Here is a 27897-nt window from a genome sequence, read left to right as displayed (position 1 = left end):
TAACATTTATATTTCATTTTGGTTATTAGAAAAAATGTTGAATTAGTATTTATAGATTTATGTGGTAATTATCTAGAATATTAAGAGTAAATAAAAATATATATATAATTTACAAGAAGTTTATCAGAATTTTTCAACATATAGACTAATATAACAATACTTATTGCCTGCAAAAACAATTACATTCTGCTTGACAAAAATGCCATTTATGTCCATCGTTTTTAAGATTTCATGTTTTAAAAATAAAATTAGTGAGGTTTTCAATTGAAATTAATTTATTGTTTCATTTATGGAACGTAGGGTTACATTTGTAATGATTTAAAGTATTATGATTTGATTTGTAGTAATAATCCAAAAAGCCTATACTTGCGAGGGGTAATTATTAAAAAAAGAAAAAGGACTAAAGAAAACATTAATTTCTTTTTGTCATCGACAAGCTTTTATGTCAATCGATGATGTTTTGTGGAGAAGCTCCAGTTACTATTTTTGGGTGGGCACCTAGCTTTTATTATTTCGATTTGGTCAAAATACTATATCCACAATATTTATTTATTTATATTATATTTAAAAATATTATTTCATTCTATCGTTTGACAAAACAACGGTAAAACAATTAATAACTATTAAAACAGTTAATTTTACCGAATAAAACAACACATTTTGCCTAACAAAACACTATGTCAATGTATTTTTTCAAAATTGGGTTTAAAAATATATCCACAATATTTATTTATATTATATTTAAAAATATTACTTCATTTTATCATTTGACGAAACAACGGTAAAATAGCTAATAATTATTAAAACAATTAACACATTTTGCCTAACAAAACACTATGTCATGTATTTTTTCAAAATTGGGTTTATTAACTAAAGAAAATTTATTGCCTTCAATGGTTTTTACTTTTTTTACTATGATGCACACAGATCGTCTTCATTTGCCATTTCGCTTCCTCACTAGTCGACGGGCCGTTTCTCGTAATTCACCTAATATTTATTTTCTTCCTATATAAAAACAAATTTCCCGATTACGAATATTTATAAACGTGTTCCACAATGAATGAGCATTTGAATTTCAATTTGAATCCAAATGATTTAAATTCAAATTAAATTTTGATAAAACCGAATCGGACTAAATACTGAGAACTAAAAATAATTTTTGCAAAAAGACCAAATCAAAATTCTAGAAATAACCCAAAAATCAAGCTGACGTGACCGACCATCAAAATTTTTTAAAAACAGTATATAAAAAATAAATATTCATTTATTCTATTTACAGAAATGTCCTCCTGCTATAACCTGTCACCAAAAGCATAGCATAGCAATGTTATCCCATCATATCAACTTGCTCATCACTTTCCCTTAAAAATTAATACGGAAATAGTAAAAAAAAAAAAAAAAATTCAAGTAAAAAGAATAGTATAAATAATACAAAGTAATTGCTTTTAATTTGGCTTTATGCATTCTTCTGTATGGCATGGGGAGCATTTTTTTTTTTTCCTTCTAACCCCGAAATCTCTCATAGGACTTCAATACCTGCTATGTCCATTCATTTCCTTGCTGCATCAGATGATGTGTTATCCAAGGAGGTGAACATGAAATTCCCAGAAAATAAGGCTTCTTTGTCTGCACAATCAAATTGTAACTTTTGAATAAAACTTTAACCTGGTAACTTATAGTTATGCTTAAATAGGGTGACGTGTGTGCGCATATGTGCATGAGCATATTTATATCGACCAAAATGCTTGAAAATAAACAGGAAACTATGCTAACAATGCTCATCTAGGTTCATCGCCGAATCTAGTAACCAGGTTGAGGAATTCTAGATAACAGAGTGCGATGGATGTAATCTAGTAGTTTTGGCTTAATTATGATGCACAATCTTCCTATTCTTCTCTCTATTTCTATCATCTAGTAACCAACTTGAGAAATTAGAGAACAAAGCAAACTATAGCTGCAATCTAGTTTTGGTATCCTTAGCTCATTACTCTTATCCTCTCAGTCAGTGGTTGAGTAAGGGAAGAAACAGGGTAGAAATCAATTTGTTGACTGAAACCTACCTGTTAAAGAAAGACAATTGACTTCGCGGCGTACATATCTTGCCATTGCCTGCACATAAAAGCAAACATTCAGCGGATTTATGCATTGATTCAGGAAAGAAACAAGTGAGATAAGGTTTTGGAAATTTTGCAAACATTACAAAGAAAAACAGAACCTAATCAAGTTAGATGGTATGATTTGCTCAAGACGAGATAGATCCTCATGTGAAGGATTCATTATATCTATTAGCATCGCAATCAACGAAACAACTCCCTAACTTTGGTGTCCATTAGAAAAGGTTCACTTTCTTGAGATGTCTAATGCACCAAATAAGAAATCACACCTTTAAAAAACTAGAACATGAGAATCATAAAAAGGTGGTTTAATAGTTACCAGTCTCAGTCTCAGAATAATACATTTAACAACCAAGGCCAGGAAAACAATACAATTCCTCTGCCAGTTAGCACTATGAATCAAAGTGGCAAAAGCAAAGATAAAAACGTGCCTGGACCGCCGGTAATGCAGTAGCATCTGGCTCTGATTTACCATCATCAGAGAATACATTTCTGCACCACAATAGAACTTCAATCAGAACAAGAATAGACACATGTTACTTCAATAATTTTAAATTCGTCTTGTAGACCACCGGATTGAAGAAATCTCATTTTTCTCACATTTAGCATTGATATCGAGCATTGGACCCTAATGCAAAACATTATACATAAAGCCAAAAACTTGTTGAATGTGAAAAGGATGAGACGTGACAGTAAGTCAGAGTCCTATTGCTGTGAACATTACCAGATCTTCATCTTTTTTGGACAAAAAAATTAAGCCTTGATGACTGATAATATTGGTCCATGTCACCCCATGACTAATTAGATGAGGATTGCAAACAAAAATATACATCCAAAGAATACCATCATCTTTAGGTAAAATTTTTCTTGGTTTGATAGTGCAAGAAACATAATAAGTACGCCAAATTATCTTCAAAACCCAACATATGCAACTTATGAGGATACAACAACAAGAATTAAGCCTTGGTCCCAAACTAGTTGGGCTCGGCTATATGATTGGAAGTTACAACTAACAAATATGAAGATGATACAAATAAGGTGAAATTAACAAACCATGAGAAGGAATTGTCGAATGATATGCAAAATGTATTCCAAGAAGAAGAGGAGCAATGCTCATTCTTTAAAAGATTGTTTAATCTGTTGAGTAATCCGAAAAAAATCAACTAAATCAACTATGTAAAAGAAATTGAAACATTTTTATCCAATTACTATGTTTAACTCAAAAGCTATAATATATGAAAAGCTTTGCAATTGCAAACCAATTCCAGTACAGTCCTCTATTTCAACCTCAAAAACACATGTGAGATGAGTGGCCGGGGAATGTTAAGGACAACTAGTCCTGAGCACAAGTCTCAGAACCCCAATAGATTATCAATGTTGGTATAAAGCTTACCCAACATTAAAAGGAACAAAAGGACAGGTTCCTTGCACACGTCATATCTAGATACTCTCAAAATCCAAAATTAGGATAAGAATACATATGAGATTCATATCAGAGAAATTTCTGGACTCGGTTCTATGATGGTCTCACCTCCATACCACCTTCACGAGCTCATTGGATTTAACCTCTGGAAGTAGAACAGAATCATAAGCAACAATATTTCCATAGAATATCTTCTCCAGCTCTTTCATCCATTTAGTCAACAATAAGTTAACCTGCCAATAAAAAAGCACATATAGCACAAGAGTTTACAAAATTCTAGCAATTATGAGTATTTCTATTGCTATCCATGAGCATAGAAAATCAGTTCCTTGCAAAGCATCCCATGGTACAGGTTCAACAATATTGTCAGAAAGCCCAGCCCAATAATAAAATATTTATTGATAACTAGAGGGGTATTCCAACAATGGCACACGAATAACCACAAAATGACTTGATTATCTTGTTTATACTTTACTTTCCAATGTACCAAAAAGAACTGGATACCATGAAATGCAAATTATATCCTCAAGCAAACTCAGTAAGCAAAAAAATCGTAAAAACATTACCCCTGCTTTAGAGACTCTCAGCTCCACATCATGATTGTAAATCTCATACAAGTACTGCCCAAATTCAACACCTTGCTTTCCCTCTTGTTTCAAACGGCGTAAACAAAGCCACACATGGAGTACAAGCAATGAGAATGTCATTTTAAATGTCTTCTCCAAATTGAAAACTGCATGAAGAAGACAAACAAAATTTCATTTAAACCAAAAAGTTTAAAGAAGGTTCTTTATTCAATAAAAACATGTGTAGTGATGCATAACCAAATTCCCAATAGGAAAATTATTCCATACAGAGTAAGAAATGCTATGGCTCCACTCCTTCAACCCGTGCTAATCAATTGTATGAAATTCTTATGAACAAGCAACAGTTCCTAGAAACAAGAGAACAAAAAAGAAGCATGAGAATGGACTGACCTTCATAAATGGCAGGTTTATCAACTTGTGAAATGATGCGTTGGTATACCACATTTGCACCCCTGATAGAAGTGCTTTGTTTACTATAAAACAGCAGGAGCTTAAGCACAAAACGCCGGAAGCCTTGATAGTTTGGCTCTTCAACCCTGAAAGGGGAATCCAGGGCCAAGGCCAAAGAACAAGGCTTAGACCAAAACATCTTATCCAAATTTACCTGTTATAAAATCAAATAGTTTAAAACCAAACAACTATCACTAGCATCACTTGACAAACACACACACGCAGTCACAGAATTCATGACATTACTCAGTATTGTCCGTCACGATAAATGAAAAGTAGATATCAATAAAATTAGTCAATTATTGGTTGATTGATTTTAGGAACAATGATTCACAACCAAATCAATCAAAATCATAACTAAAGGGGTAAACTTGTGCAAATTACATGATAATTTATAAAATTAAAAAAAAAAAAAGGAATCAGAACAGTAAATATTCAGTACCGGTGATTTGCTGGGAAAGTTCTTATGCCTAGAATCATCAGAAGCATGTGCTACAGCCGCTGCAGAAGCCTTGGCATAGCTCAAGCGTGGGATACAAAGTTCTTTGTTGTTGTTAAGCTTCGACACTCGAGAAGCAGCTCTTCTCCAACTCGACAACATTTTTTTCTTAACACAAGCAAATTAATATTGTAGCAGTCGATCCTCTTTTTAGTGTTTCTTTTTCAGTCTCCTATTTTCTACTCACAAAACCCTTGAACACTTCCTCAGAAAAAAAAAAAAAAAAAAAAAAACCATTGAGCCGAGCTTATAGAACACAAGCAAATTATTTTCTCCAATTCACAAAATAGTTTGATCGTTAACATTTTGTAATATTTCTTAATAATTTATAAAAATAATAGGTTTAATTAATAATGTAATATTTTCAAATATTTTGTTACTATATATATATATATATATATATATATATATATATATATATATATATATATATATATATTATAAAAATTGGTGGTCCAAAAAATAATAAATCGAGTAGTCAATGTTACAAGGTAAAAAAAGGTACTGATATATTACAAGGTAAAAAGCATACTTTTTAAGTGTAAGCTTAGCTTCTGATGCCACTGATTCTGAGCAGCCGGCCTCAGATGTTAGGATTGACGTCTCCATTGGTTTGGGATCAAACAAAGAGGAAGGTCTAGGTTTTTGTTGGACTGCAGCAACAGTAAGTTCCTATAATATGTCTAGTGAATTAGCCTCAGATAATGATCTTGCTTCAAACATAACGACAGAGACATTTGGATCGAAAGGAGAAGGGAGGGACTGCATAGTGATGGAGAGAGACATGAGAGCGAAAGAGAAAAGAACGAAGGAGAGAGCGGTGGGATGAGGCTGCGCAGCGGCTATCTAGGGTTTGTTTTTTTTTTTTTTTTTTTTTGAGAAGAAGGGTGATGTGAAATAAATATTTGGATCGTTTTTAAATAAGCTTTCGAGCATCACATTTAAATTATAATCAAATATTTTAAAAATAATTATAAAAAATTATAAAAATTTTTAAATGTGTCATTGTCTATATATTTATATTTTAAAAATATAGATTTAAAAAAATTTGAAAATTTTGAGTTGTTAACTATTTATATATATTATATTATAATTAAATATTTTATTATAAATATTTTTAACTAGTAATTTTAATATATTTCAAATTTTATTAAAATGTTATCAGAAATCTCTTTTTTTCTTATGTGTTTATATACACGTGTTATATTTAGCGATTTAACTGGTTAAATTAAAAATTATTTAAAAAATGGTAAATAATATAGATCATAAATTTTAAAACTTTTAATTAATTTTGAAATTGTAATAAAAAAAATATTGTTTGGGTAATTTTTTTAAAAATTTGCTTAAAAAAAAAAAATACTTCCAACAAAATATTTGAAATTCTACTGCATTTCAAATTTATATGGCTGTTTCATTAAAAACTTTTCCCGCGTCCAGACTCCATCCATGGCAACTCAACAATTCTACATTAATTCCTAGACGAACAGCGTTGGCTTTGAGCGATAAAAAACAGACGGTAGACGATGAGTTGCTGCTATGGCGGATTCTACCACTTCTTCAATAATGTCGTCTTCTCTTCTTCTTGTTCTTCTCTCTGGAATATGCCGTTTCGTCTCATTATATCAAAATCATCAATTTCCCCTCGCTTTGTCTTCTTCAGTCCTCATCGTCCTCATCCAGAATCAACATGGGGTCTCCAAAAAGAAACCCCTTGCAGGTTTCTCTCCTCTTTCCTTACTGTATTTTTGATAATTATTGATTCTCTTCCTGTTCCTTAAATCATATTTGCTTGATCATGTAATCCCTTACTATTGCTGTTATTAACTGTGTTTTTGGACCATAATAGATGATTTACGTTTTCGTTAATGCCCCCATTAGGTTTTTTTTATTTGCTTCAAGTGGTCATATTTCTGTTGAGAGTTTCAAATAAACTTGAAAGTTCAAATCAAGCTTTGGCAATATGGGCCTTTATTATCTTGGTTGAAACTTTAGGATTCTAGCAAGTTATTATGACAAAACATAGGATAAACTCTGACTAAGGAATTTCAGGTCTTCTTCATAAGATATATGTTTCATTTTTTTCTTTTTTCATTTATTCTTTCGCCTTCTAACTTGAGAGATCAGATTATAAAATACCAAAATTGCTTTTACATTCTGCTAATTCTCTGACTTCCTTTGGAGTTCTGTTTTCAAAATTTTTTTTGTCCTGTTGGTATTCAGGAGCCTTATATTCGTGCTCGAGAGAATCCATACTTCAATGGTCTAATAAGAGGCGGTCTAATAAAAGGTGATAATGCCTCAAGAGATCAGACTTCTTCTACCTTGAACTTTCAAGGAATTGATGAAAGCCAGAATTTTTCTGGGACTACATCGGATATTAGTGATGAAAGAAGTAAAAATTCTAGTCAAGATATATCCGAGGAGTTCATGGAATCACAAGAAGAGGACTTGTCCTCAGTTAATAACATGAATCCCATCGGGCAGTCTGCATTTTCAAAGTTGTCAAAAATTGCTAAAGTAACTCCAGTTTCATTCCCAAACTTCCAATCTGAGTTAACCATTGAGGTTTTTGATACATGTGATTCAGTGAAAAAACCTAGCCCTAAGAACTCTGAAGCAACTGAAGAGTATCATATTGTATCTAATTTAGCAAGACCTGTAATAGAAAAATCCTATAGCATAAACCAAAGGAAACAAAACCTGTCGAAGATACCACTTCCTCAATCTGCAGCATCATTTTATAATGGATTTTCCCCACAAATTGAAATTGTGGAATCATGCGAAAGCATTAGCAGGTTAAATTTATACTTAAAATCCAGAAGAGGTGATGTCAGTGTTGGTGTTCCTGGAAGATTCTTGCATGCTGTAATTGGACAAGATGTCTCTGGTAAGTTCCTTTTATCTACTCTAATAACCCTTGTTAATCAGGTCCCTCAATCTCTCAATTTGTCTCCTGCAAAAATGAACTGTTTTTCATCAATTGCTTTGGAGAACACTTGTATGATTTACTTAGCCTAATGAGATTTATGTTTTAAAATAACACTTCGAGAAAACATCTTAAAGATTAAGCTGACTACTCCATTGGGTCCATAAAAAATTTTCTGGTCAATTCAGAAGTGAAAATTGTTGATATTATAAATATCATTACATCATATTGGCCTTCTGGAATTTTTGTTGGGGTTTCTTTCTTTGCCATTTCATTCTCTTTGTGCTTGATGCAGTTTATAGTTCTTAACCGACTTTTAATTACATGGATTCATTGTGTAACATAGAAGAATTTCTAGTGAAACTTCCCAATTGAAAAGGAACTTCAGAGTGCCAAATGATATAGCTGAGCCGACAACTTGCAGAAAGATAGACTTGACTTATATCAAGACAGTGAAATAAGGGCTGGTTAAAAAGTCTGAAATATTAGGAACATCTATAGACATTTGTCCCCCTGTGGTAATCAAATCAATTGTAAAGGATATGTATGTCTAATTATACCTAACTTTTTACAGATATTGGATCTGTTGCTGCAACTATCATGTATGCCTTCTACTTGAATGAAACTCTTGAAAGTGATCAGTTATGCACTGTACCTGTCATCAATATGAAAAGGGCAGATTTCAGCTCTCATGCTGAACTGACATGGTTGCTGGATTCATGCCAAATCGATGAGTCATCCATAATATTTATAGATGAGGTATGCTTTCTCAGATTGCTGAAAACTTTAAATATTTAGTGTGAGTAACATGATCTGCATGTATCAATTTAGTTCAAAGATTATCCAAGTAAACATGAATAACCTATGCTGTCATCTTTTCTTTGTCCCCCACCAAGAATGATATGTGGAAGTGGAAATATTTACTGAGTTAAACATGTTTGTGACCAAAAATTTCTTGCATATTGTTTCTTCCCCAAAATTTCTAATTATTGATCAAAGTATATCCCCATCACAAATTCTTATTGGCCCCAATTAATTGTAACTGTAGTAGTTAGAACTCTACTTTAATTTTTACAACAGTGTTTTCCATTTTTTAATACTGCTAATGGACATAATTGAGCATAAACTTATCAAAACCAACTTCAAATTCAAGTCTTCTCTATAATTCAAATCTATCAGTTTTTCTTACTAATTGCTTTAGGCATATTATTTTCTATTTGTAACATGATCAATTTTAATTTCTTTATTAATAGAATTTTAGCTTATAAAAATTTAGTTTATGATCATTAACCATAGACATTATCATAATTAAGTAACTTAGTTAAATAATTTGAATACATTGCTTACTTGAAGAATAGATAGCTATCATAATAATCACATAGAATAAAATAATTGGTGAATGTTAGTACTTTATGAAATGAACTATATCCTCTCCTATTAGCTATAAAACTTCATCTAGAAATTCGACATTAGTTCCTATGAATAAAAGATTTTACATTTTTAAGATATATCTTATGTTTCTACTTTTTCATAAAATTCTAGAAGTAGTGCAGCTTTATTGTCTAGCTTAGGCACCCTGTTCACATGAAATACCCTTTTGTGTGTAATGATATTTTGAGCAGATTGACCTGTCATATTATGATCTCTTTGGAAGTTTAAAGCTGGTTCTGCTAAATGGGCATAAGCTCCCAACCAAACAAGAGGTAATAATTTACTGAAAGGATTACCTCTTTATCTTAATTATAGCCGTTACAGATGCTTGATACTCATTATATTCATATTTAAACAGGCATTAAAGGAAGCAGTGGTTGAAATATTCAATTGCAGAGAGGTATATTTTATTCACTGAATTTGGTCAACTAGAAAATGTATTGCTCTTCCAAAAGTTTCTATTGTGCGAAAACACATAACTTATCTGTCTTTACAGGGTGAATCAGTGTACCCCGGGGTTGAGAATGTTACTGTGGGACAGGTAGGATACTAACTTATGCCTGTTTGAATCAATTTATATTTGCACAAGTCTATTTGAGCATCAAGCTGACAAGTCTGGTTTTATCATTTTATGGATAATTAAGGGTAATGCTTCAGAAGATCCTGATTGACCAAATAGAACAAATAATAGCTCACCTTGTAGGATTATCATCAATTTTATTCTATTTAGTAATATATAAATTTTCAGAGCTTTTATTGTCCCTCTACCATCTAGCTTAGTTGTTTCTACGTCTATGCTCATATAGAGAGTGAAAAATCTTTCAGATCCTGATTATTAGTAGTGCATGTCAAGACTAAGTTTGGAGTATTAGTTCAGAGTTGCATTTAGTTTATCTCGAGCAGAGTGGATTCATTTTTTTTTAAACATGAATAATTATCAAACTTGACAAGTAAGATTCTAAAATTTACGTTGTGTTAATATTATTTGCCAACTATGTAATTTATTTTAGGCCCTACTATTATGAAACCAGTATTAATGAGGCTATTTTGCATACATACAGGATGACTCTTGCTGCACCCTCATTGCTGAAAAGCTTGCACTAACTTCACCAGAGATTTTGGTGGGACAAGGATTCAGTAGAATTTTGGTACTTTTTGACTCTTCACTGATGTTCCAACTTTTCTTTCTTTCTCCTTTGTTTTTCTGTTCTATCTTGTTATCATAATTAAAGTTTGTATATATTTTGAATCAATTCTAAATATTCGTAATTTTACTTGTATATCTGTATTTGTGTAGAGATTATGTGAATGCAACCCATTGTTTTCTTCATCACTGACTTTCTAAACCTATAATTTCCCATTTCTTTCAGTTCCATTTATGTTGTTTTGATAAACGTGATGGTCTAGAATAATATGGAAGGATTTTTGTTCAGTTTTAATTTTTGAACCAAATCTCTAGCACTCAAAATTTTCCTTCTTAACCCCTTTCCCCAAGCCCCACCCACCTTTTAATTGTTGTTCCTATTATTTACTTGCAGTTGGCTGGCATCCTCTTGGATACTGGAAACCTCACTGGCTCACATTGTACAACTAAAGACAAGTACATGGCTACATTGTTGATCAATGGTGCTGGTCGCTTTGGTTTGAATGGTCTTTACCAACTACGTATGTCTGTTTTATCCTTTGACTTTTTATTTGGGATTCAGAGCTTGCTGCCTTTTCAAACTTGTGTATATAGTTCTAATTTATAGATCTAAAATTTGTATTTGCAGTGAGATACAAAATGTATGATGTATCTGATCTCAGAGTTGCTGACATATTGCGCAAGGATTTTAAGAAGTGGACAAGAGTAGGTCTGGACTTCCACTAATCTTCAATTTCATTGTTTTACCCGCAACTTGTTATATGGTGCTACAAGTTCTAATTATTACAGGCAATTGACTATATGTCAGTTTTTAATTAATATGATATTACATAATAAGTTTCCTTACTAGGTGGCAACATCTCAAATCTTAATCTGATTTTTGAGTTAAACGTATTGATATTAAGCATGTCCTAACATGGAGATTGTTAGTGATATTGTAGTGTGGCCATATTGTCGACTTATGGGTAAAAGACTTGTGTGGTTGTAAGACATAAGTCTTGTAAATGCCATTGGTAGGATAGTGGGTTGGTTTTTTTGGATGGTTAATTATGAAAAATTAGAAAATTAATCCATGAATTTGATAGACCCAAAAACTGTCTGAACCTCTGCTGAAAGCATTCATGAACTTCCTTGACGTGCAAGTAAGAAGGTGTGGATTTTTTGTCATGGAATCCAAGGCTATCTGTATATATTTAGTATATTCGAGCTAAGGATCCATCTAATCATGAAGGATACGTATTGGTCAATTATCAAGTAGCATTTTGTTCACAGCAAGCTTTTTAGTATTATTCCTCATGGAACAGGGTACTGATTTGGGATCACATATTCTGTGCTTACAAGTATTATATATCTTGATCATTATGAAGCTTAAACTTTACTTCCATTGTGTTACCTGGTACTGCAGTTATTATGTCTTTGGACTTATTATTCAATGAATTGGCGAGTAAGAAGTGCAAATAAACTGTAAAATTGCACTCAAGGATCAGAAAATATTATGACATTCGTTAACTTGCCTTTTTTTGCTCTAGAATGTACGTGGATGCACCATTGACCCATCTATTTTAGTTGCAGGTGCACTTGAAAATATTATCTTAGTGTAAACTATATGCAAATTTCTATTTCATGTGCATTGTTATGAGATCACATTCTAATCGACAGATGAAGCCTTATAATGCACTTGCCTTTTAACAAGGAAATTGTTTTTCCAGGTAAGCTAGATACTGCTAGTTCAAGGTCCTTGATTTCAAATATTGGTATGAGTTCTATTGGCATATCAATTGAGCAGTTTCTTGCTCATGAGGGCATCTCAACTGAAGAAATCAAAAATTTCCAGCGTAAGTAAATTGATAAAATAGTCAAATGTAGCTTTTACTTCAACTAATCATGATCAGGCCTCCAACTAATTGTTAAACTGTCATGGGGAAAACAAATTAGAATCACATACAGTTGATTTGGTGCCTTGCATCAGTTTGTCCGTCCTTGTACAAGTTTAATTGAGATGTCATGGTGTAATGCTCTTATTCAGAGTTGATTTACTTATAACAAAATTGGTTTGCAGTTTGCACCTCATACCTAAAGTACAATTTATAGTAGGTCATTTCTAAAGTACATAAAAGGTAATTTCAGATTTATGAAATTTTAATTTTTGTGATTAACCCTTCTTATTTCATTGACAATAGCACGTTGCTTGATAAAACAAGTTTGTGGATACAGTCTCTCTCTCTCTCTATACATGTATATACAGGAAGGCACTGGAAAAAGACATTTGTTCTTCACTTTATGCTCTGTCCAACTATTGCTTCACTTTTGACTTCTGCTGAAGAAGGCTTTAGCTTCTGAAGGTGTTTGATTGTTTCTCCCTAATGCTTTGTTGCTAAATCTCAGAGTTGGAGAAACTTCGGCTACTCATGATTGTATCTGGGTATTATGATTCACAGAAGAACTTCAAGGTATGGAGACACTACTGTTAACCATTTATTTATTTATTTGGTATCACATCTTGAACCCTGGGCCATGAGCCAAAACCCATTTAGATACACTGGGACGTTCATAGGCTGAGCTAGTCTTTAACTAACAGATGACTAATCAAACTATCGAAATAATATATCAAACAATAGTACCAAATAGGAATATATATTTCACAATCAAACCCTTAGTGAACTGCAGAGTGTCTAGATTGAACTAATGCAAATAACTGATTTGGCCTGAAGCCTTTGTTAAAAATTCTAAACTGAATGTCACAAAGTCTGCAAGTGTCTCATGGCCTGATCTACAAAATATTAACCTGAAAAACAAAGATGATTGGACTCCTACAGAATGTTTCATACAAGACAGTAAATAATCATAGGTTTAGTTCATCGGTTATGAAATTATCATTCATGTATCATTCTCTATAGACAATGAGGAACAAAAGAATATATCTTTCTGAGAACACAAAAGCACTTGGAAAATACAAAAGTGGGTAACAAATGGAACAGAAATGGCATTGCTGGAGGACCAATATGCGCTGTCATAAACTTAAATGTGTTACTCTAAAAATGTTTTGAATTCATTAGAAATGCATTATAACTTCGTTTAAGCTCTATTTAATGTTCCATTTTTTAAAAAAGGATTTATTTATTTTCCTTCAATATTTTAAGTCACCCCATCAGTACCTCATAGGGGTGGCCAAAATCCAGTTTTTGAAACCAGCACCGTCGGTTCTGAACCGGTGGGAACCGGAACTGGTCCGAACCTAAACCGGAACCGGTCCGAATTGGTTTGGTTCCGGTTCCACCAGTTTTGGAACCATGAACTGGCGGTTCCCAAAACCAGTCGGAACCGATGGTTCCAGTTCCGGATGGAACCGTCCTGTATCAGCACATGTATCTTTGACCAGCCACAGATTTGGTGTAGAGATACTGATTTTCTATTCCTTGATTTTGGTTTCTGTTACAGATTTTCTGCTTGTTTAAATTCAAATAAATCTCCTCTGTTTTAGGAGATATTAGTTGTTATTCTTGTGTATAAATTCAATTCAGTTTCTCAATAAAATCATCAAGTCATTCCTGAATTTCCCTTTGTTTATATGGTATCAGAGCTGTATTAGCTCTAGCGAGTAACATTCTCTGAATATCCAACCCAATCTCATCAAATGGCCTCCAACGTAAATGTCATTAATGCTGATTCCAATAACAACAATACTAATGTTGTTCAATTCAATCCAGTATCTCAATTACCAATTAAACTTATTGGCAGCCACAATTTTGCCACTTGGAAAGCCCAAATATCCATGCTTATGCATGGACACAACCTGTTTGGCCATCTAGATGGAACCTCCCCAGCTCCCTCACCTACTCTTACCCAAGATAATCAGCAAATTGCAAACCCCAACTACAGTATTTGGTTCCGACAAGACTAATTGATCCAGAATGCAATCATGGCATCTGTCGATTCAACAATTGCTCCAACTGTCGCTGCTGCCTCAACCGCCAAACTTGCATGGAGCTCTCTTCACACAGCCTATGCCAATAAGTCCCAAACACGAATTTTCAGTCTAAGAGACCAGCTTGCTCGTCTTACAAAGGACTCCCGATCTGTGACAGATTATCTTCATCAAGCTAGATCTCTTTGTGATGAACTTGCAACAGCAGGAAAGCCAGTCTCTGATGATGAATTAATTGTGAAAATTCTCAGTGGTCTTGGACCAGAATTCCGTGAGATTTCTGCTGCAATTCGAGCAAGAGATTCTGTTATCTCCTACGAAGAATTATATGAGAAGCTGCTTGATCATGAATTATTTCTTCAACATGAGGAATCAAAGAAGGTGTCGCCTCCAATCACAGCTGCAATTGCCACCCGCAATAGATTCAACAATTTCAACAATCGCAATAATCGTTGATTCAATAACAACACAAACTCTCAGTTGGACCTCAATAATCGTTCCAATTCTTCTACTCAAAGAACTCGGTGTATCTCTGTCTCTCCCACCTACCATTTACTGTGACAATCTAGGAGTTACCTACTTATGTCACAATCCTGTCCTTCATAGTAAAATGAAACATGTAGCTGTAGATTTTCATTATGTCAGACAAAAAATTCAAGATCAACAGCTTCTGGTCAGTCACATTCCTAGTCCAGATCAATTAGCTGATACACTCACAAAGCCCCTTGCAAAAGAACTCTTCAATCGTCACTTATCCAAGCTAGGTGTTGTTCCACACCATCTAGCTTGACGGGGGTATATCAACACATGTATCTTTGACCAGCCACAGATTTGGTGTAGAGATACTGATTTTCTATTCCTTGATTTTGGTTTCTGTTACAGATTTTCTGCTTGTGAGAGAATTAATCCAGATCCATTACGATGAACCTCAATACCGAGGAAGTAATTCAAGGGACCAAGATCTTTGAGAGAAAAATGGGCTGCTAGAGATGAAGTGATCTGTTTGACGATCAAAGTGTCACTGCCAGTAAGAATTATATCGTCCACATACACCAAAAGATAAATGATGCCTCGCGATGTTTGGTAAATAAAAAGGGATGGATCAGATTTGGATTTAACAAAACCCAGTTGTAGCAGATGTGATGTAAACTCATTGTACCAGGCACGAGGTGCCTGTTTAAGTCCATAGATAGCCTTCCTCAAGCGGCAAACATGAGATGGATGAGTAGAATCTTCAAATCCAGGAGGTTGAGACATAAAAACCTCTTCTTCAAGTGTCCCTTAGAGAAATGCGTTATTGACATCAAGCTGATTCAGAACCCAATTATTTTGCACAGCAAGAGAAAGAACAATACGGACTGTGGTTGGTTTGACAACAGGGCTGTAAGTGCAGTGATAGTCAATGCCGGGGCGTTGAGTAAATCCGTTGGCTACAAGGCGAGCCTTGCATCTATCAAATGAACCATCTGCTTTCCTTTTTATCCTGTAAATCCATTTACACTGAACAATATTCTGGTTAGAAGCCTTGGGAACAAGTGCGCACGTTTGATTCCGAATTAATGCATCAAATTCTGCTTGCATTGCCTGTTTCCATTCTGGGTATTTTTGGGCTTGTTTAAATGTATGGGGAGTGATGACAGGGGAAAGGTGAGCAAGATAATCAAACGGTTTACGAGGTCGAAATATGTTATTCTGGGATCTGGTGGTGGGGCGGTTAGGTGGGGGTGGTGGTGGTGGTGGTAGGGTGGGGGAGGGAGTTTGGTGTGTTGTTGGATTATTGCTTGATGTAGGATGAGAAGATGAGGAAGAGATGGGTGGTAAAAGGGTGGTAGCAAGAGGATGATGGGTGTGGCCACGATGATATGTAATGAGAGAATTATTTTGGGAAGTGGAAGGGAGAGATAAAGAAGTACTTGAAACCGTGGAATCCGTAGGAGAATGACCGGAGGAGACGGACGGTGCTGTATTGGTGTGTGTTTCCCTAACAGTAATAGGTGTGTGTTTCCCTTTGTTTATATCCTGAACAGATCGGAACCGGCCGGAACCTTCAGTTTTGGAACCGTTAAGGACCCGAAACCATTAATTTTCGGTTCAGTTCCGGTTCTAAAAAATTTGGAACCGGAATCGGCGGTTCCAGGACCGTGGCCACGTCTAGTACCTCATGTAGAACTTGAGCACTCAAACTGGATTTCGCATAATAAGAAAAGCACCATTTTCCAATTTAATCAATTACAGGGAAAGGATTTGTACTCAGCTAGAGGAGGGGAGTGGTCCTCTCTAATAGTTATCATATTGGTTACTGCTGTTTGCAGATTACCATCCTTATATTGTTCAATGTGGGAATAGATATGGGAATGATCTTGAGACATAGGTCTGTGAACAGTCTTTTTAATTAATAGAACTTAAGGCGTAGGGCATTAATTATCACAATGGCGAGAGTCTTGGATTTTCAAGACTGCTTGCTTTCTTAGTCTTCAGGGAAACTGATTTATGCATAAGCTTGTGCCGCATCTGGTCTATGTTTGAGCAGAATCAACTCTGAGGTGCATTTTCTAATCATAGGATTGCATAGGATTGCATATACCACAGACTTCGAAAAAGCTTTTGTATTCAAATTGAGCAGCAGATAACTTCTTTATTAGTCATGACCCGAGGATTTGTCAAACTCATGGTGCTTTTAAGTATAGAAGTTAATATCTTAAGAAAGTTCTAAGGCAAATTCAATAAGCTCAGAATAAGGAACTAGTCATTTATACAAATATTATAGGATTTTGTGAAGAGCAATAGTGAGTCAACAAAATGAAGCATTGAAAAAGGAAGAGTGATAGACTACCACATAGTCAGTGAACGGTTGGAATGTGGTCATCAAAATTCAAGTTTAAATGCATGCCCATTGTTATTGATTTGGAAATTTATTATTGTTATTATTATTACTATTTGATTCTAAAACTGTTTTTGTTTAAAAAAGAATCATAAATGTTGTACCAATTGGTTTGTCTTTTTTTTTTTTTTCCCCTTCTTAATGTACAGTGAAAACACAATGGTAGTAATGCATTCATAGCTTTGCTCTATTTTGTCATTAAGAAAGTGCATTGATTCCTACTTCACATGCTTTTGTGTAATTTAGAGAGAGATACTGGTTGTTGCTGAATCTGTGGAGCTTATGAAGAATCTGCTGCTGTTCTTAAATTCGAATGCTTCACACCTGCCACTCAAAGTCCTCCATAACCCAGGTCAGTTTTTCTACAATTATGCTTCCTATAGAATCCATTTGGTACAAAAGTTTCTTCGTTTTGCACTTAGAGTAGAAAGATTATTTACAAATAGTGACAAATGTGCAAGGTTCAGTGTCTATTTCTAAATGCATGACATGCGATGATGAACGTTTATGGAAAATAATACATCAAATTGCATTCACAATGATTCAATCTATTTAGCAAGCCAAGACTCCAACTAAACCTATAAAAGTAAAGAGTTGGTTACGAGCTCAGATGGGTCTATTTTCTTCCAAAAGTAATCACTCCTAGAGAGCCTTAGGGATTTAACAATTGATTATCAAATAGAATTTTTTTTTTCTTTTTTTATTTTAGTTTGAAGGTAATTAGTTGAATAATTAATTTTCAAGTATTACTATCAAGCTCTAGGGCTCATTTTGTATTGCTAGCCCTAATATACCGGGAGGTTTTTTATGGATGTAAAATGATTTTGAGAAATGATTATATTTGAATATTTTTTCCCAGAATTACATTTAGACCAATCAAAAGATATTACAAGAATCTATAATTCATGAACTCATGAATCATGATATTTGTTTCTAGTTTTGACGCAAAATATGCTATTAGCAATTAGTAACACAGACTGGCTTCAATCAGCCAGAATACTGATAACTTAGCATAGAAGTCTAACTTACATTTCTAGCACTAAGCACAAAACATCTTTATATATGGGCTCTAGAAAGGGTCAGATGTATGCACCATTTTTTGTAACTAAAACCCATGACCTCCAGATCACAAGTAAAATAACTTTACCATTACACCAAAATCATCCTCTACATATCTAACATTATCTAGCATTAAACTTGAAAAATATTTGGAGCAACTTTTGCTACTAAATTCATAGTGCTAGAGAAATGGGAAATGGAAATATTATAGGCAAATTCTTAGTGGTAGAGGCTTTGTTTTTTTTCTCCCTTTTAGATAAGCATATTTGCTAAAGTTAATATGTTGGAAGATGGTAAGAGACAATTGTCCCACATGGGAAAAAGATAAAAGAAAAGAAGGGTATATAAGTTAGTGGGGTTAAAGTGCCTTAGGCCCTTTTAACAAGAAGACTACTCATTTCAAGCCTGATGGTGAAACCCAACACTCCACGATCAAGGCTCAAGCCATCCAAATTCTAACATAATCCTTATATTTCTATTATCTCAATCTTAACTTGAGCATGTGTTAAATTGCTTTTGTATAATGGTCATGTAGGTCTAAAAGAAGAGATGAAGATATTTGAGATTGACAGGATCACATCAAGAAAGACCATTGAACGTCTCTTAGAAGATTTTGGTGGAGCATTAAAAGCCTAATATGCATGGTTTATGAGCAAAGACATGCATAATATAGGCATTTTGTTTATTCAATATGTGAATATCTAAAACAATGGTGAAGGAATAAGCAAATTTAGTGAGGAACAAGCAAGATTGCCTGCGAAATTTATAAATTTATTGTATCTTTTTATTCTGTTTGAAGTTTATTTTATTAAGTAATAGATGAATAGTTCATAGAAATTATTGTGTAAAGAATTGTGAAAATCATTTATGCATTTTCTATTTATTCTTTTGATGTAGTGAGATTGGTTCTATAATTATCCTTTGTTGTGTTTTTCCATTTTTATGTAAAGAAAAAAGTATAAAATTTTTATTTTTAATTGAAGTAAAAGACTATTTTTAAAAAATATATATATATATTTTTTGAGTGCTCCTTTACAAAAGAAAAATGATGAAATTGTATGGTTTTGAAAACCGAACCGTATGAATCTGGTTGAACTTAATTATTATACGGTTCTAAGAACCGGTTTGACAGGGTTCAATACAATTTGACCAGGTTCATTGAATTAACTCAATTTTCGAACCCAAACAATTTCATTATTGAAATTATTATATGATTTTTTTCTAAATTATTTGGATTCTATGAAAATTTCTACTATAATTTTTCTTTTATGCCAATATTGAATAGGTCTAATAATATTATGGTCAAATAATCTAAACTTGAGAAGATGTACTAAGACTAAATAAAAATGAAAAATGGAAAGGAGTAAATAATATTAGACTGTTTTTTATTTTTGATAGAACAAGGACGTGTTAGTTCTTCGGACCGTAGAGTTTAAAAATTTTTTATCCCCTTAAGAGTGCATATTTCAAAAATTAAACTTGTATTACCACGCTATATGAGGATCAAAGTCACTTATCAACTCCGACCACTACAATACTAATACTAATTTCATATATTGGATGATTATTATAATTCAACAACTTCAAATTAAAAATATTTTAAGTAAGCATTTGGTTAAACAGATTCATGTGTCTCAAAAGGAATTTGGATCCAACAACTAAGCTAAAGGTGTTTGATAATAGATGTTTGACAATAATATTAATAGAAAACTGTTAGCTGATTCATATTTATTTTATATTCGGACTCTATTAACTATATAAAAACGATGAGCATTAATTTTTTTAAAATTAATATATTTAATTTATATAACACATTAAAATTGAAAAGGCAATATTCACATTAAAAATAACGCTATACGTGTAGAGTATGTAATAATTTATTTAAAATAACTTATATAACTTTAACAATCATTTCGCATTTTAAGTTAAAAGTTTACCAAACAATTAGTATTGATCAATGAAATACTATCAGTCACGAGACACCAGCTATCAATTATCAAATTAGCAATTCGATTGCTAGTTAGTGCGAACAATTAAACCAACAAACCCTAAAATAATCGAATTAAAATTCTATGCTAACATTTGGAGTTAGCTCTTTAATTTTGGACTGTGGCCCAATAAAGTTGAAAAAAAAAAAGAAAAAAGAAAAACGATGACACTATCGGAGTGACAGCATGAGACTTGCCATTTTAGTTATCTTGAAGTGGGTGGACAATGGACTCTGGTATTTTTTGACATCTGAGGTAAAAGCAAGGTGATTGAAAGGGTTTTTTTTTTTTTTTTTTTTTTTTTTTAAATTGAAGACCACGACTGCCAAGCCGAGTAAGACAACAATTTTGGGGAGTCAAATGAAAATTTTTAAATTTTTTGGAGCCAAATATAATTTTTTTATATTTTGAAGGATTAAAATGTCATTTTCAAAAAAAAAAAATTTCTAATTTTTTTTAGGCCCGCCTCATTAGCCCCAAGGGAGCTCCGCCCCTGACGACTGCCGTTTTCATGGATAGGTGGACTCTACTCGATACAACTCCATTTAAAGGTGGTGATAGTGGGACTGCTAAAGAAACTTGACAGGTTGGTGAGAGAGAAGGCTGAGTTGGGAAATGTGAATTATCACTACGAGAAAATACCGGAAAAGGTAAATAGTTCCATTTCTAAATAATTAAAATAGTTGCAATATCAGTTTAGAAACGGATAGAAACCGTAGCAGTCCAGTCTAACTTGCCGCATTTCTAAGGCATCTTAGGAACGGATATTATTTCCGTTTCTAAATGGCAAAGATTTTCCGTTGCTAATATTCTATAAATCAGTTTCTAAATACTGACCTCGTCAGGAACGAGTTTCGTTGCTGTTCCTTTCTAAACATATTTTTGTCGTTGCTGAATCCGTTGCTAAATATTCATCCTTGCTAACCCGTTTTAAAGCAAAGTTACATATATTATTATTCCCTCAAATAAAAAAAAAAAAAAAAGTTACATATAACCTTTTTTGTTTTAGCTACAGCTGCATCTCTTACCTATATTTTTCTTAATATAAAAAAACGAAGAGTGTTTTATATAGTTATATAGATTGGAAAAAAGAAAAATATCGACTTCAAAGTACGTTAGAGTTATTCAACAGAATTAAGAAAAGCTAACTCTAATATGGATTCGTGCTTCGTGGAAGTGATAGCCTTCCATAGTAAAAAGCGTCCTGAAAGAAGATCTGTCACATTTTCGAAGACCAAATATCTATTAATTTGCAACAACGAAAATGCTAAGCCCAGCTAAATGTGCCTTAGGACTTGATCAAACAAAGAATTTACTGATATTAACTTGCAAAAGATCCTGACTTGTTCAGAACTCATACAATTGTATCAAGCAGGAACGTAATATGCAAACCTAGCTACCGTCTTTTCAGAGTGTTTCATTGGTACTTTCGGTCAAGAAACTAAACCAATTTTGGAAGTAATATACAAACTTAGCTACCGTCTTTTCAGAGTGTTTCATTGGTACTTTCCGTCAAATGACCTTGTCTCTGTCATTGTCAGAGACATGCTTGTCCAGAAATGCCTTAGCAAGATTACTGAAGCTTACACTTACTGCTCCTGCTGCAGCATACCTTTGGATGATATCTATAACTTCAGGCTTTAGAATCTCTCCCTTGTTTGATGGGTTGCAAAGATAATAAAGAGCCGCAATAGCATAATTGACCTGCAACCATGATACTGATGTTTAATAACTCGCAGCTGCTTAGCACTTGAAATAGGGCACGATAGGGAGAGAGATAATGAGAAAGAGAGGGAGAGGGAGAGGGAGTGGGAGCAAGGAGTGGGAAAATGGAACATTTCAAATCAGTTTCATAGTTAATGTACATTTTAGTCTAATGCAAACCAAAAATAATAATAAAATTCATAGTACAACACCATGTTTAGCAGTTTAGCAGATAATCACAACTCTGCATTAATTTGATAATTTAGAACACCGAGTATCAATTCAGAAAGCAGATTAAAAATGCTCCCAGAAAATGTAATAACAATTTGCTAATCCAGAAGGATAATAGAAACTAGAATACAATAAACTAGAAGCCACATTGTTTTTAGTTCTTATGAAAAGTTTCAAGTTGTTAGCCATCGTGAAAGACTGGAGTACGAAAATTGAGGGATTAAATTCCATTTAGAGGAAGAGAAAAAATACGTAGTTTTGTGAAATGCTTCAAGTTACCTTCTCCTCTCAACTCAAAAAATTCAGGATTTAAAAGTAAAGATTCAAGGCAAGAAGCTGAAAACCAAAGGATCACACACTTACTGTATTTCTAACTGGACTTGATAAACATTGAATAATAAGGGATATACCATCACACTGAGCGACAATTGCAGCATTTGCTGGATCTACAACAAAAAAAGAAGTGGTTAGTTCTTATACGTAAGTCAGTACAGAAGAGGCAAACAATCTTGACAGCTTAAAAAATGCTATCACTATTTACTTTCCCAGGTGCTAAAGCATTTATATATGTTGTTTGACTTACCAGCACAAGAATTGCATAAACCCCCAACTCCAAACTCCACAAGCTTCTCATTTGGTTCTGTTATGCAATCTAGGAAGATTTCCAAAATATTGAGCTGATCAAACATCAAATACAAAAGATAATTATGTGGGACAAAATATATAGAAGACAGCTCAGTTCACATGCATTGCAAAATAATTCCAACAGCAAATGCTTTGAACCTGGCGTAAGTATGCATAATTGTAAGGATCGTAAGCAAAGTTTGCCAAGTTAGCAACAATTCTCTCTTTGGTTTCTGCGACCACAAGAACAAAATATTCATACAATTTCAAAATTGAGGATTCTAAGTAGGAGTAAAATAGCCGTCAATGGAATTTTCATACAATAAGAGAAGCTCTCAACTAGCATTTGCAAATTATTATAAATATTGTATTAGATGTTTTTCAACATCACTCAAAACACCATAGTGTAAAGAAAACATACTATTAGCAAAGTTAACAAGACACCTAAAATGATATGAAACAAGACAATCAGATACAATCATGATCATAGTAAGCCCATTGCATTATATATTGAAGAATAAAACCAAAAGCTATGGGTGCCTGTGAATTAAGTTTTAAATTTAGGCCAAACCTAAAGGAGACTCCAAAATTTCTTAATAAGAAACAACATGCAAAACAGAATCTTCCCAGAATCTCAGACAGATTCACAAAGTTAATATTTTGTCTCGGCATAAATGACACAAGTTGGGTGTTTAGTATGTCTCCAACACACTCAGACGCAAGAGTATATCACTAAGAAACTGAGGCAATATTCTCAATGCAAAGTTAACAAATGTTCAAAATTCCTCATATTATGCAAGGTTAATCATTAGAGGACTAACCCGAGTTTTTTTCTAGAAATAATGGTTAAAAAAAATAAACCTTCAAATTTCACAAATAAAATGGATGCCTTTTGCACACTGATGGAAAAATATTACATCCGATCCCCAAACCTCTCAAATTGTCTAAACTCTATTTAATTCAAAAAAAAAACATATTTACATTTCTAAATTGCTCACGTTCCACACTACGTAACACTTATATAGTTGAATTTGAATTCTGATTCTCTTCGAATTGATCATTTTGTCAAATTGAGAATCAAAGTTCATATTTTTAGAATCAAGAATCGAATCGAACCAAACGATTCAGTATAACTTTTCAAAATTAATTAAAAAGAAATACATATACATTTATGGATATATTTCCATTAATTTTATAGAAAGATACTAAAAGTTTAATTGCAAATTATGTATTTATATGAATTTCATTCTGAATAATGTAATAAACACAAAATGAAAGAGAAATTAATGACTTGTGTAGTTGCCAAGTTCAAAATATCAAACTATGAAGTTAAAATTTTAAAAAAAAAAAAAAAAAAAAAAACTACATTCATTCATTATCATTTCCAAATTCGAGCCCTTCATCATCTTCATCTTCATCTTCTAATGTATTCTTGCTCTTCTTTCTCTACATTGACTTTCCACTTGTTTTGTTGGGTACGAGAATCATTTGGCATGTGAATCAACTCGAATTGTAAGATTCCAATCATTCACCCATAAAATTATAATCATTTAGCATGAAAATTGAATTGAATCTTACCATTCGAATAGTGAATCAAATGATTCGATTTAAAAATTTGATAAAACAGAATATGATCTAAAAAAATCAGTGTAAAGCAAGCGTACCTTCATCAGTTGCATTCTGAAATTGGCTCACCAATTCCTGTAGCGAGGATAGGAAAAATGGTGATACTGAACTAGAACAACGAACAAAGTTACTTATAAACTAAAAATAAGAAAGAGAACCTGAAGATATTGGAGCCTTGAGGTCCCATATTTTCCAGTTCGTTGTTCTTGCCTCTGATTATTTGTAAACATTTCTTCTTGCCACGCAAAGTATTTGAAAAATCTAAACCTTCGGTAAAGAATTGGCTTGGCTGTGTCAGTGAGGAGCGAAGGAGGTAGTTAATCGTCACTGCAATTAGAGAGAGAGAGAGAGAGGAGGAGGGCACTTCTATGGTGGCAGTGCCTCAGCCAAGTGAATTAACACCGTTTTGGTACGCTTGCGATGGGGGTGGAGGAGACGGAAGCCATGGAAACTTGTCAGTGTATGTTGTGGTTATGAGTAAGTACAACGCCGTCCACCTAACATCTAATTTTCTCAATCCTATCACAATCTTATAGAATCGATAAAATATAATCGTCATAGAGGTCAGAAGATATTATATTCAGCCTTACCCGATCATAAGGATCGACGGAAACGGTCTTTGCTTGCGGAATCGCGACTGTCCTTATGACAGTTGGGGAATCGAACTCCCTTTTCTGCAACAGAAGCCACCGGCAATGAAGATGAGGCTGATCGTCCGTTTACAAGCCTATGGAAATGAATTCTTATTTATGTGCCCACAACTTTTTTCATTTGGAAAGAAACTTATATTGAGAAAATATTTTTCAAATAATATTTTGTTGTTGTCAAGTTGAAATATCGAAACTTAATTAAAAATATTAAAATTTTTAATTTATAAAATAATAATAATAATATAAATTTTGTATTTTCAAAACTATATTGTTAAATGTGAGAGTAATGAAAAAAAAAAGTAAGCGGAGACGGTAGCTACTTATACTTAATAAACTAAAAAAATATAAATTTATAATATCAAAATAAGTTTGTCGAAATAAGAAAAATATTTTACACTCTTGAAAATAGGAAGCGAAAACATTTTCCGTTAACATATTTTACCGAACGCTCTCAACAACGAAAAATTATAAAAATATTTTTCTATAAGTTATTTGATGGAAACAACCAGTAACCCTTGCATGCATTTCAAATAGGTACCACTTTCAACTTATTGCCCAGCAAACAAAGTTTATTACAACTAATACATTCTCTAATAGTCACAATCCATTTGTTTTATCCAGCGATAACTATGCACTTTATATACAAATAAGCAAATTTAGGAAAACTATAATCTCTCATACAAAATAACCTCTACAAAACACTGTTCTTCCACCGACTCAATCGATTGCGACGTCTGTACATGATATTCAATGTGCAGCAGCCCTTTGACAAAGGCTACAGGCTGGATGCCTTAAATTACTTGTCTCGCCCATACAAATGGGGGATCACAATTCTTTGCCCTTGCCTCTAAAATTCGAACAGTTCCTCCGCCTTCGTCCTTTCCCTTCTCCCTCTTGATTTAAGCCTCCCTCTTTCAATTTTGCGCAAGCTTACTATGGATTTTATACATTGACCCTTCTGATTTCTTAAACAACATTTACATACTTTATACTTAAATATATATATGACATTCAGAACGCTTGTCTACTACGCGACAACAAATATACATGCGAGACCCATTTATTTTTTCAGTATTAGAATATAGCTCGCCTTTTGGGCGAGTCGAGTGGCGTAAAATTATCATAATTAATATCTGCAGACACCACTTGTGTCATGAAGGTTTTAGCTGAGGTCTTAGTCTAAAGTCTCCAGTAAATCTATATCCCTTCCTAAATTTAGAGCTAATAGAACTTCGAGATGAACCAATTTGAGTTGGTTGAGTTGGTTTTTCAGTATGCATAGGCAAACTTTTTTTTTTTTTTTTTTTTTGGTTTAGTCTTGGTTTTTAGTAAAACTCAAAAAAAAAAAAAAAAAAAAAAAAAAAAACCTTTAATTGGACCAACCTAAAAGGTACATGATAAAGTCGATCGAACAGATTTGGTTTTAAATTTTATTTGATTTAAGTCGATTTTTTTTTTTAAATTCTATTTAGTTTGATTTATTTCTGTTTTGTTTTAAAGTAAACTGGTGTACGTGCACTATCTACCTCGATGGAGGCTCAATTCTTTATAATATGATTTATAATAATTTTCTTATCATAAATGTTTTTATATTTTTTTTTAAATAAAAACTATATTTTATGTTTAAATTATGCAACTAAATTTTAATGTTATGTAATAGATAACACAAATTAACTAATAAAAGATTATATTTTAAAAAATAAATCTTTGAGTATATAAATGAGTATACAACGTCCAATGCACGTGTTTAAAGTCTTATTTTAAAAGAAGAAACACAGGCATCATTGTTATTTCAATTGAATATAAAATACCGCAAAATATGTTATAAAAAATAATTATAAAGTGTACTATAAATTAATTATTATATTTATTTAAATCTCAACACGAGATTATACTCTAACATTAAGGAGAGATTAAGGAAGGTGTATTAGATTAAGATTATGTTAGATTTTAAAGAATTGTTGAGTTTAGTGGAATTGAAAGATTTCCTAAGAGTTTCACCGATTCCGCTATAATTCTACATGGAGTTTTATAGAGTTGGTGGAACTTTTTTTTATAGATTTCAATTTATTTTGATGGAATTATAATGATTTTTATATATTTAATTAAAATTAATTTCAAAATCTAATTGAACAAATTAAAAGGTTTTTAGGCCCAATTGAAAATTTGAAAAATAATGAAAGACCAAAAAACTTGTCATCTTCTCAAAAATCATTTTCTTCTTCTTAAAACCTAATTGACGAGGATAGTGAAAGGTCTGCAATAAATAGTATCACTGCTGGGCATCTCTTGCCTCCGTAATAGTCACAGTTAAGTTTTTTATCAACAGACCGAACCAAAATTTCCTTATGAATTGAACCAAACCGGATCAAACCAATCAGTTCGATCAATTTTGATTGGTTTTGCCATTTCGATTCAATTTTAAGCTCAACCAATAGATTTCTATGGAACCGACTCGAACTAAATAATAAAATTGGTTCAAACTAAATAAAACAACAATCGAATCTTTCTTGATTTAGCTAACCGAGTCGAATCAAAATAAGTCGGTTCAATTTTTGATTCGATTTGATCAACAAGTTTGTACACAATTAGCAACTATCTCGCGAGAAAATCGTAGATTTAGATATATTTTTCT

At 33.0% G+C, this 27897-nt stretch overlaps 3 protein-coding genes across 11 annotated transcripts; 1 reads left to right on the top strand and 2 right to left on the bottom strand.

The window, feature by feature from the left end:
• Positions 1 to 1190: 1190 nt before the first annotated feature.
• On the bottom strand, positions 1191 to 5964 carry LOC105636825 (uncharacterized). The gene is made up of 8 exons (XM_089726906.1): positions 5606 to 5964; positions 5017 to 5274; positions 4515 to 4728; positions 4104 to 4270; positions 3646 to 3770; positions 2546 to 2606; positions 2061 to 2109; positions 1191 to 1626 (listed from the first exon to the last, which is right to left on the bottom strand). The coding sequence occupies exons 2-8, from the start codon at positions 5173 to 5175 to the stop codon at positions 1550 to 1552; spliced, it is 852 nt and encodes a 283-aa protein (XP_089583032.1). The 5' UTR covers positions 5176 to 5274; positions 5606 to 5964; the 3' UTR covers positions 1191 to 1549.
• Positions 5783 to 19331, top strand: LOC105636824 (uncharacterized). Of its 6 annotated transcripts, none has more exons than XM_089726905.1 (13): positions 5783 to 5924; positions 6511 to 6790; positions 8574 to 8758; positions 9622 to 9702; positions 9789 to 9830; positions 9927 to 9971; positions 10492 to 10578; positions 10969 to 11095; positions 11203 to 11283; positions 12284 to 12409; positions 12960 to 13024; positions 17627 to 17732; positions 18975 to 19331. In XM_089726905.1, the coding sequence occupies exons 2-13, from the start codon at positions 6610 to 6612 to the stop codon at positions 19073 to 19075; spliced, it is 1227 nt and encodes a 408-aa protein (XP_089583031.1). In that variant the 5' UTR covers positions 5783 to 5924; positions 6511 to 6609; the 3' UTR covers positions 19076 to 19331. The 6 variants fall into 6 exon arrangements, 4 of the variants coding, with proteins under 4 accessions (XP_089583031.1, XP_020536053.1, XP_089583029.1 ...); XR_005177145.2 differs by lacking the exons at positions 5783 to 5924; positions 18975 to 19331 and adding exons at positions 7294 to 7960; positions 12634 to 12691 and having other exon boundaries at positions 6629 to 6790; positions 17627 to 17700; XM_020680394.3 differs by lacking the exon at positions 5783 to 5924 and adding an exon at positions 7294 to 7960 and having other exon boundaries at positions 6629 to 6790.
• Positions 19332 to 21722: 2391 nt separating this feature from the next.
• Positions 21723 to 25406, bottom strand: LOC105636826 (ARM repeat superfamily protein). 4 transcript variants are annotated; one of them, XM_089715730.1, is made up of 7 exons: positions 25203 to 25406; positions 24771 to 25131; positions 24651 to 24687; positions 23146 to 23219; positions 22946 to 23039; positions 22726 to 22808; positions 21723 to 22131 (listed from the first exon to the last, which is right to left on the bottom strand). In XM_089715730.1, the coding sequence occupies exons 2-7, from the start codon at positions 24840 to 24842 to the stop codon at positions 21940 to 21942; spliced, it is 552 nt and encodes a 183-aa protein (XP_089571856.1). In that variant the 5' UTR covers positions 24843 to 25131; positions 25203 to 25406; the 3' UTR covers positions 21723 to 21939. The 4 variants fall into 4 exon arrangements, with proteins under 4 accessions (XP_089571856.1, XP_089571855.1, XP_089571854.1 ...); XM_089715729.1 differs by having other exon boundaries at positions 24771 to 25109; XM_089715728.1 differs by having other exon boundaries at positions 24771 to 25116; positions 25203 to 25405.
• Positions 25407 to 27897: the final 2491 nt, after the last annotated feature.

The sequence above is a fragment of the Jatropha curcas genome, chromosome 10 (genome assembly GCF_041381405.1).
Source record: "Jatropha curcas cultivar XTBG-Jc1 chromosome 10, XTBG_Jcur_1.0, whole genome shotgun sequence".
NCBI classification, from domain to species: Eukaryota; Viridiplantae; Streptophyta; class Magnoliopsida; order Malpighiales; family Euphorbiaceae; genus Jatropha; species Jatropha curcas.
This window is presented reverse-complemented; position numbering and strand designations above follow the sequence as displayed.

Coding starts and splice junctions, on each gene's coding strand:
- LOC105636824 (XM_020680394.3), top strand. CDS start 6,761: ATGGGGTCTCCAAAAAGAAACCCCTTGCAG. Junction 11,096..11,202: donor GAATGGTCTTTACCAACTAC/GTATGTCTGTTT, acceptor TTGTATTTGCAG/TGAGATACAAAATGTATGAT. Junction 11,284..12,283: donor TAAGAAGTGGACAAGAGTAG/GTCTGGACTTCC, acceptor TTGTTTTTCCAG/GTAAGCTAGATACTGCTAGT.
- LOC105636825 (XM_089726906.1), bottom strand. CDS start 5,175: ATGTTGTCGAGTTGGAGAAGAGCTGCTTCTCGAGTGTCGAAGCTTAAC. Junction 2,110..2,545: donor CTGCATTACCGGCGGTCCAG/GCACGTTTTTAT, acceptor TTTTATGTGCAG/GCAATGGCAAGATATGTACG. Junction 1,627..2,060: donor CAATTGTCTTTCTTTAACAG/GTAGGTTTCAGT, acceptor TTGATTGTGCAG/ACAAAGAAGCCTTATTTTCT.
- LOC105636826 (XM_089715730.1), bottom strand. CDS start 24,842: ATGTTTACAAATAATCAGAGGCAAGAACAACGAACTGGAAAATATGGG. Junction 23,220..24,650: donor TCAGAATGCAACTGATGAAG/GTACGCTTGCTT, acceptor TTGTGGTCGCAG/AAACCAAAGAGAGAATTGTT. Junction 22,809..22,945: donor TTTATGCAATTCTTGTGCTG/GTAAGTCAAACA, acceptor TTTTTGTTGTAG/ATCCAGCAAATGCTGCAATT.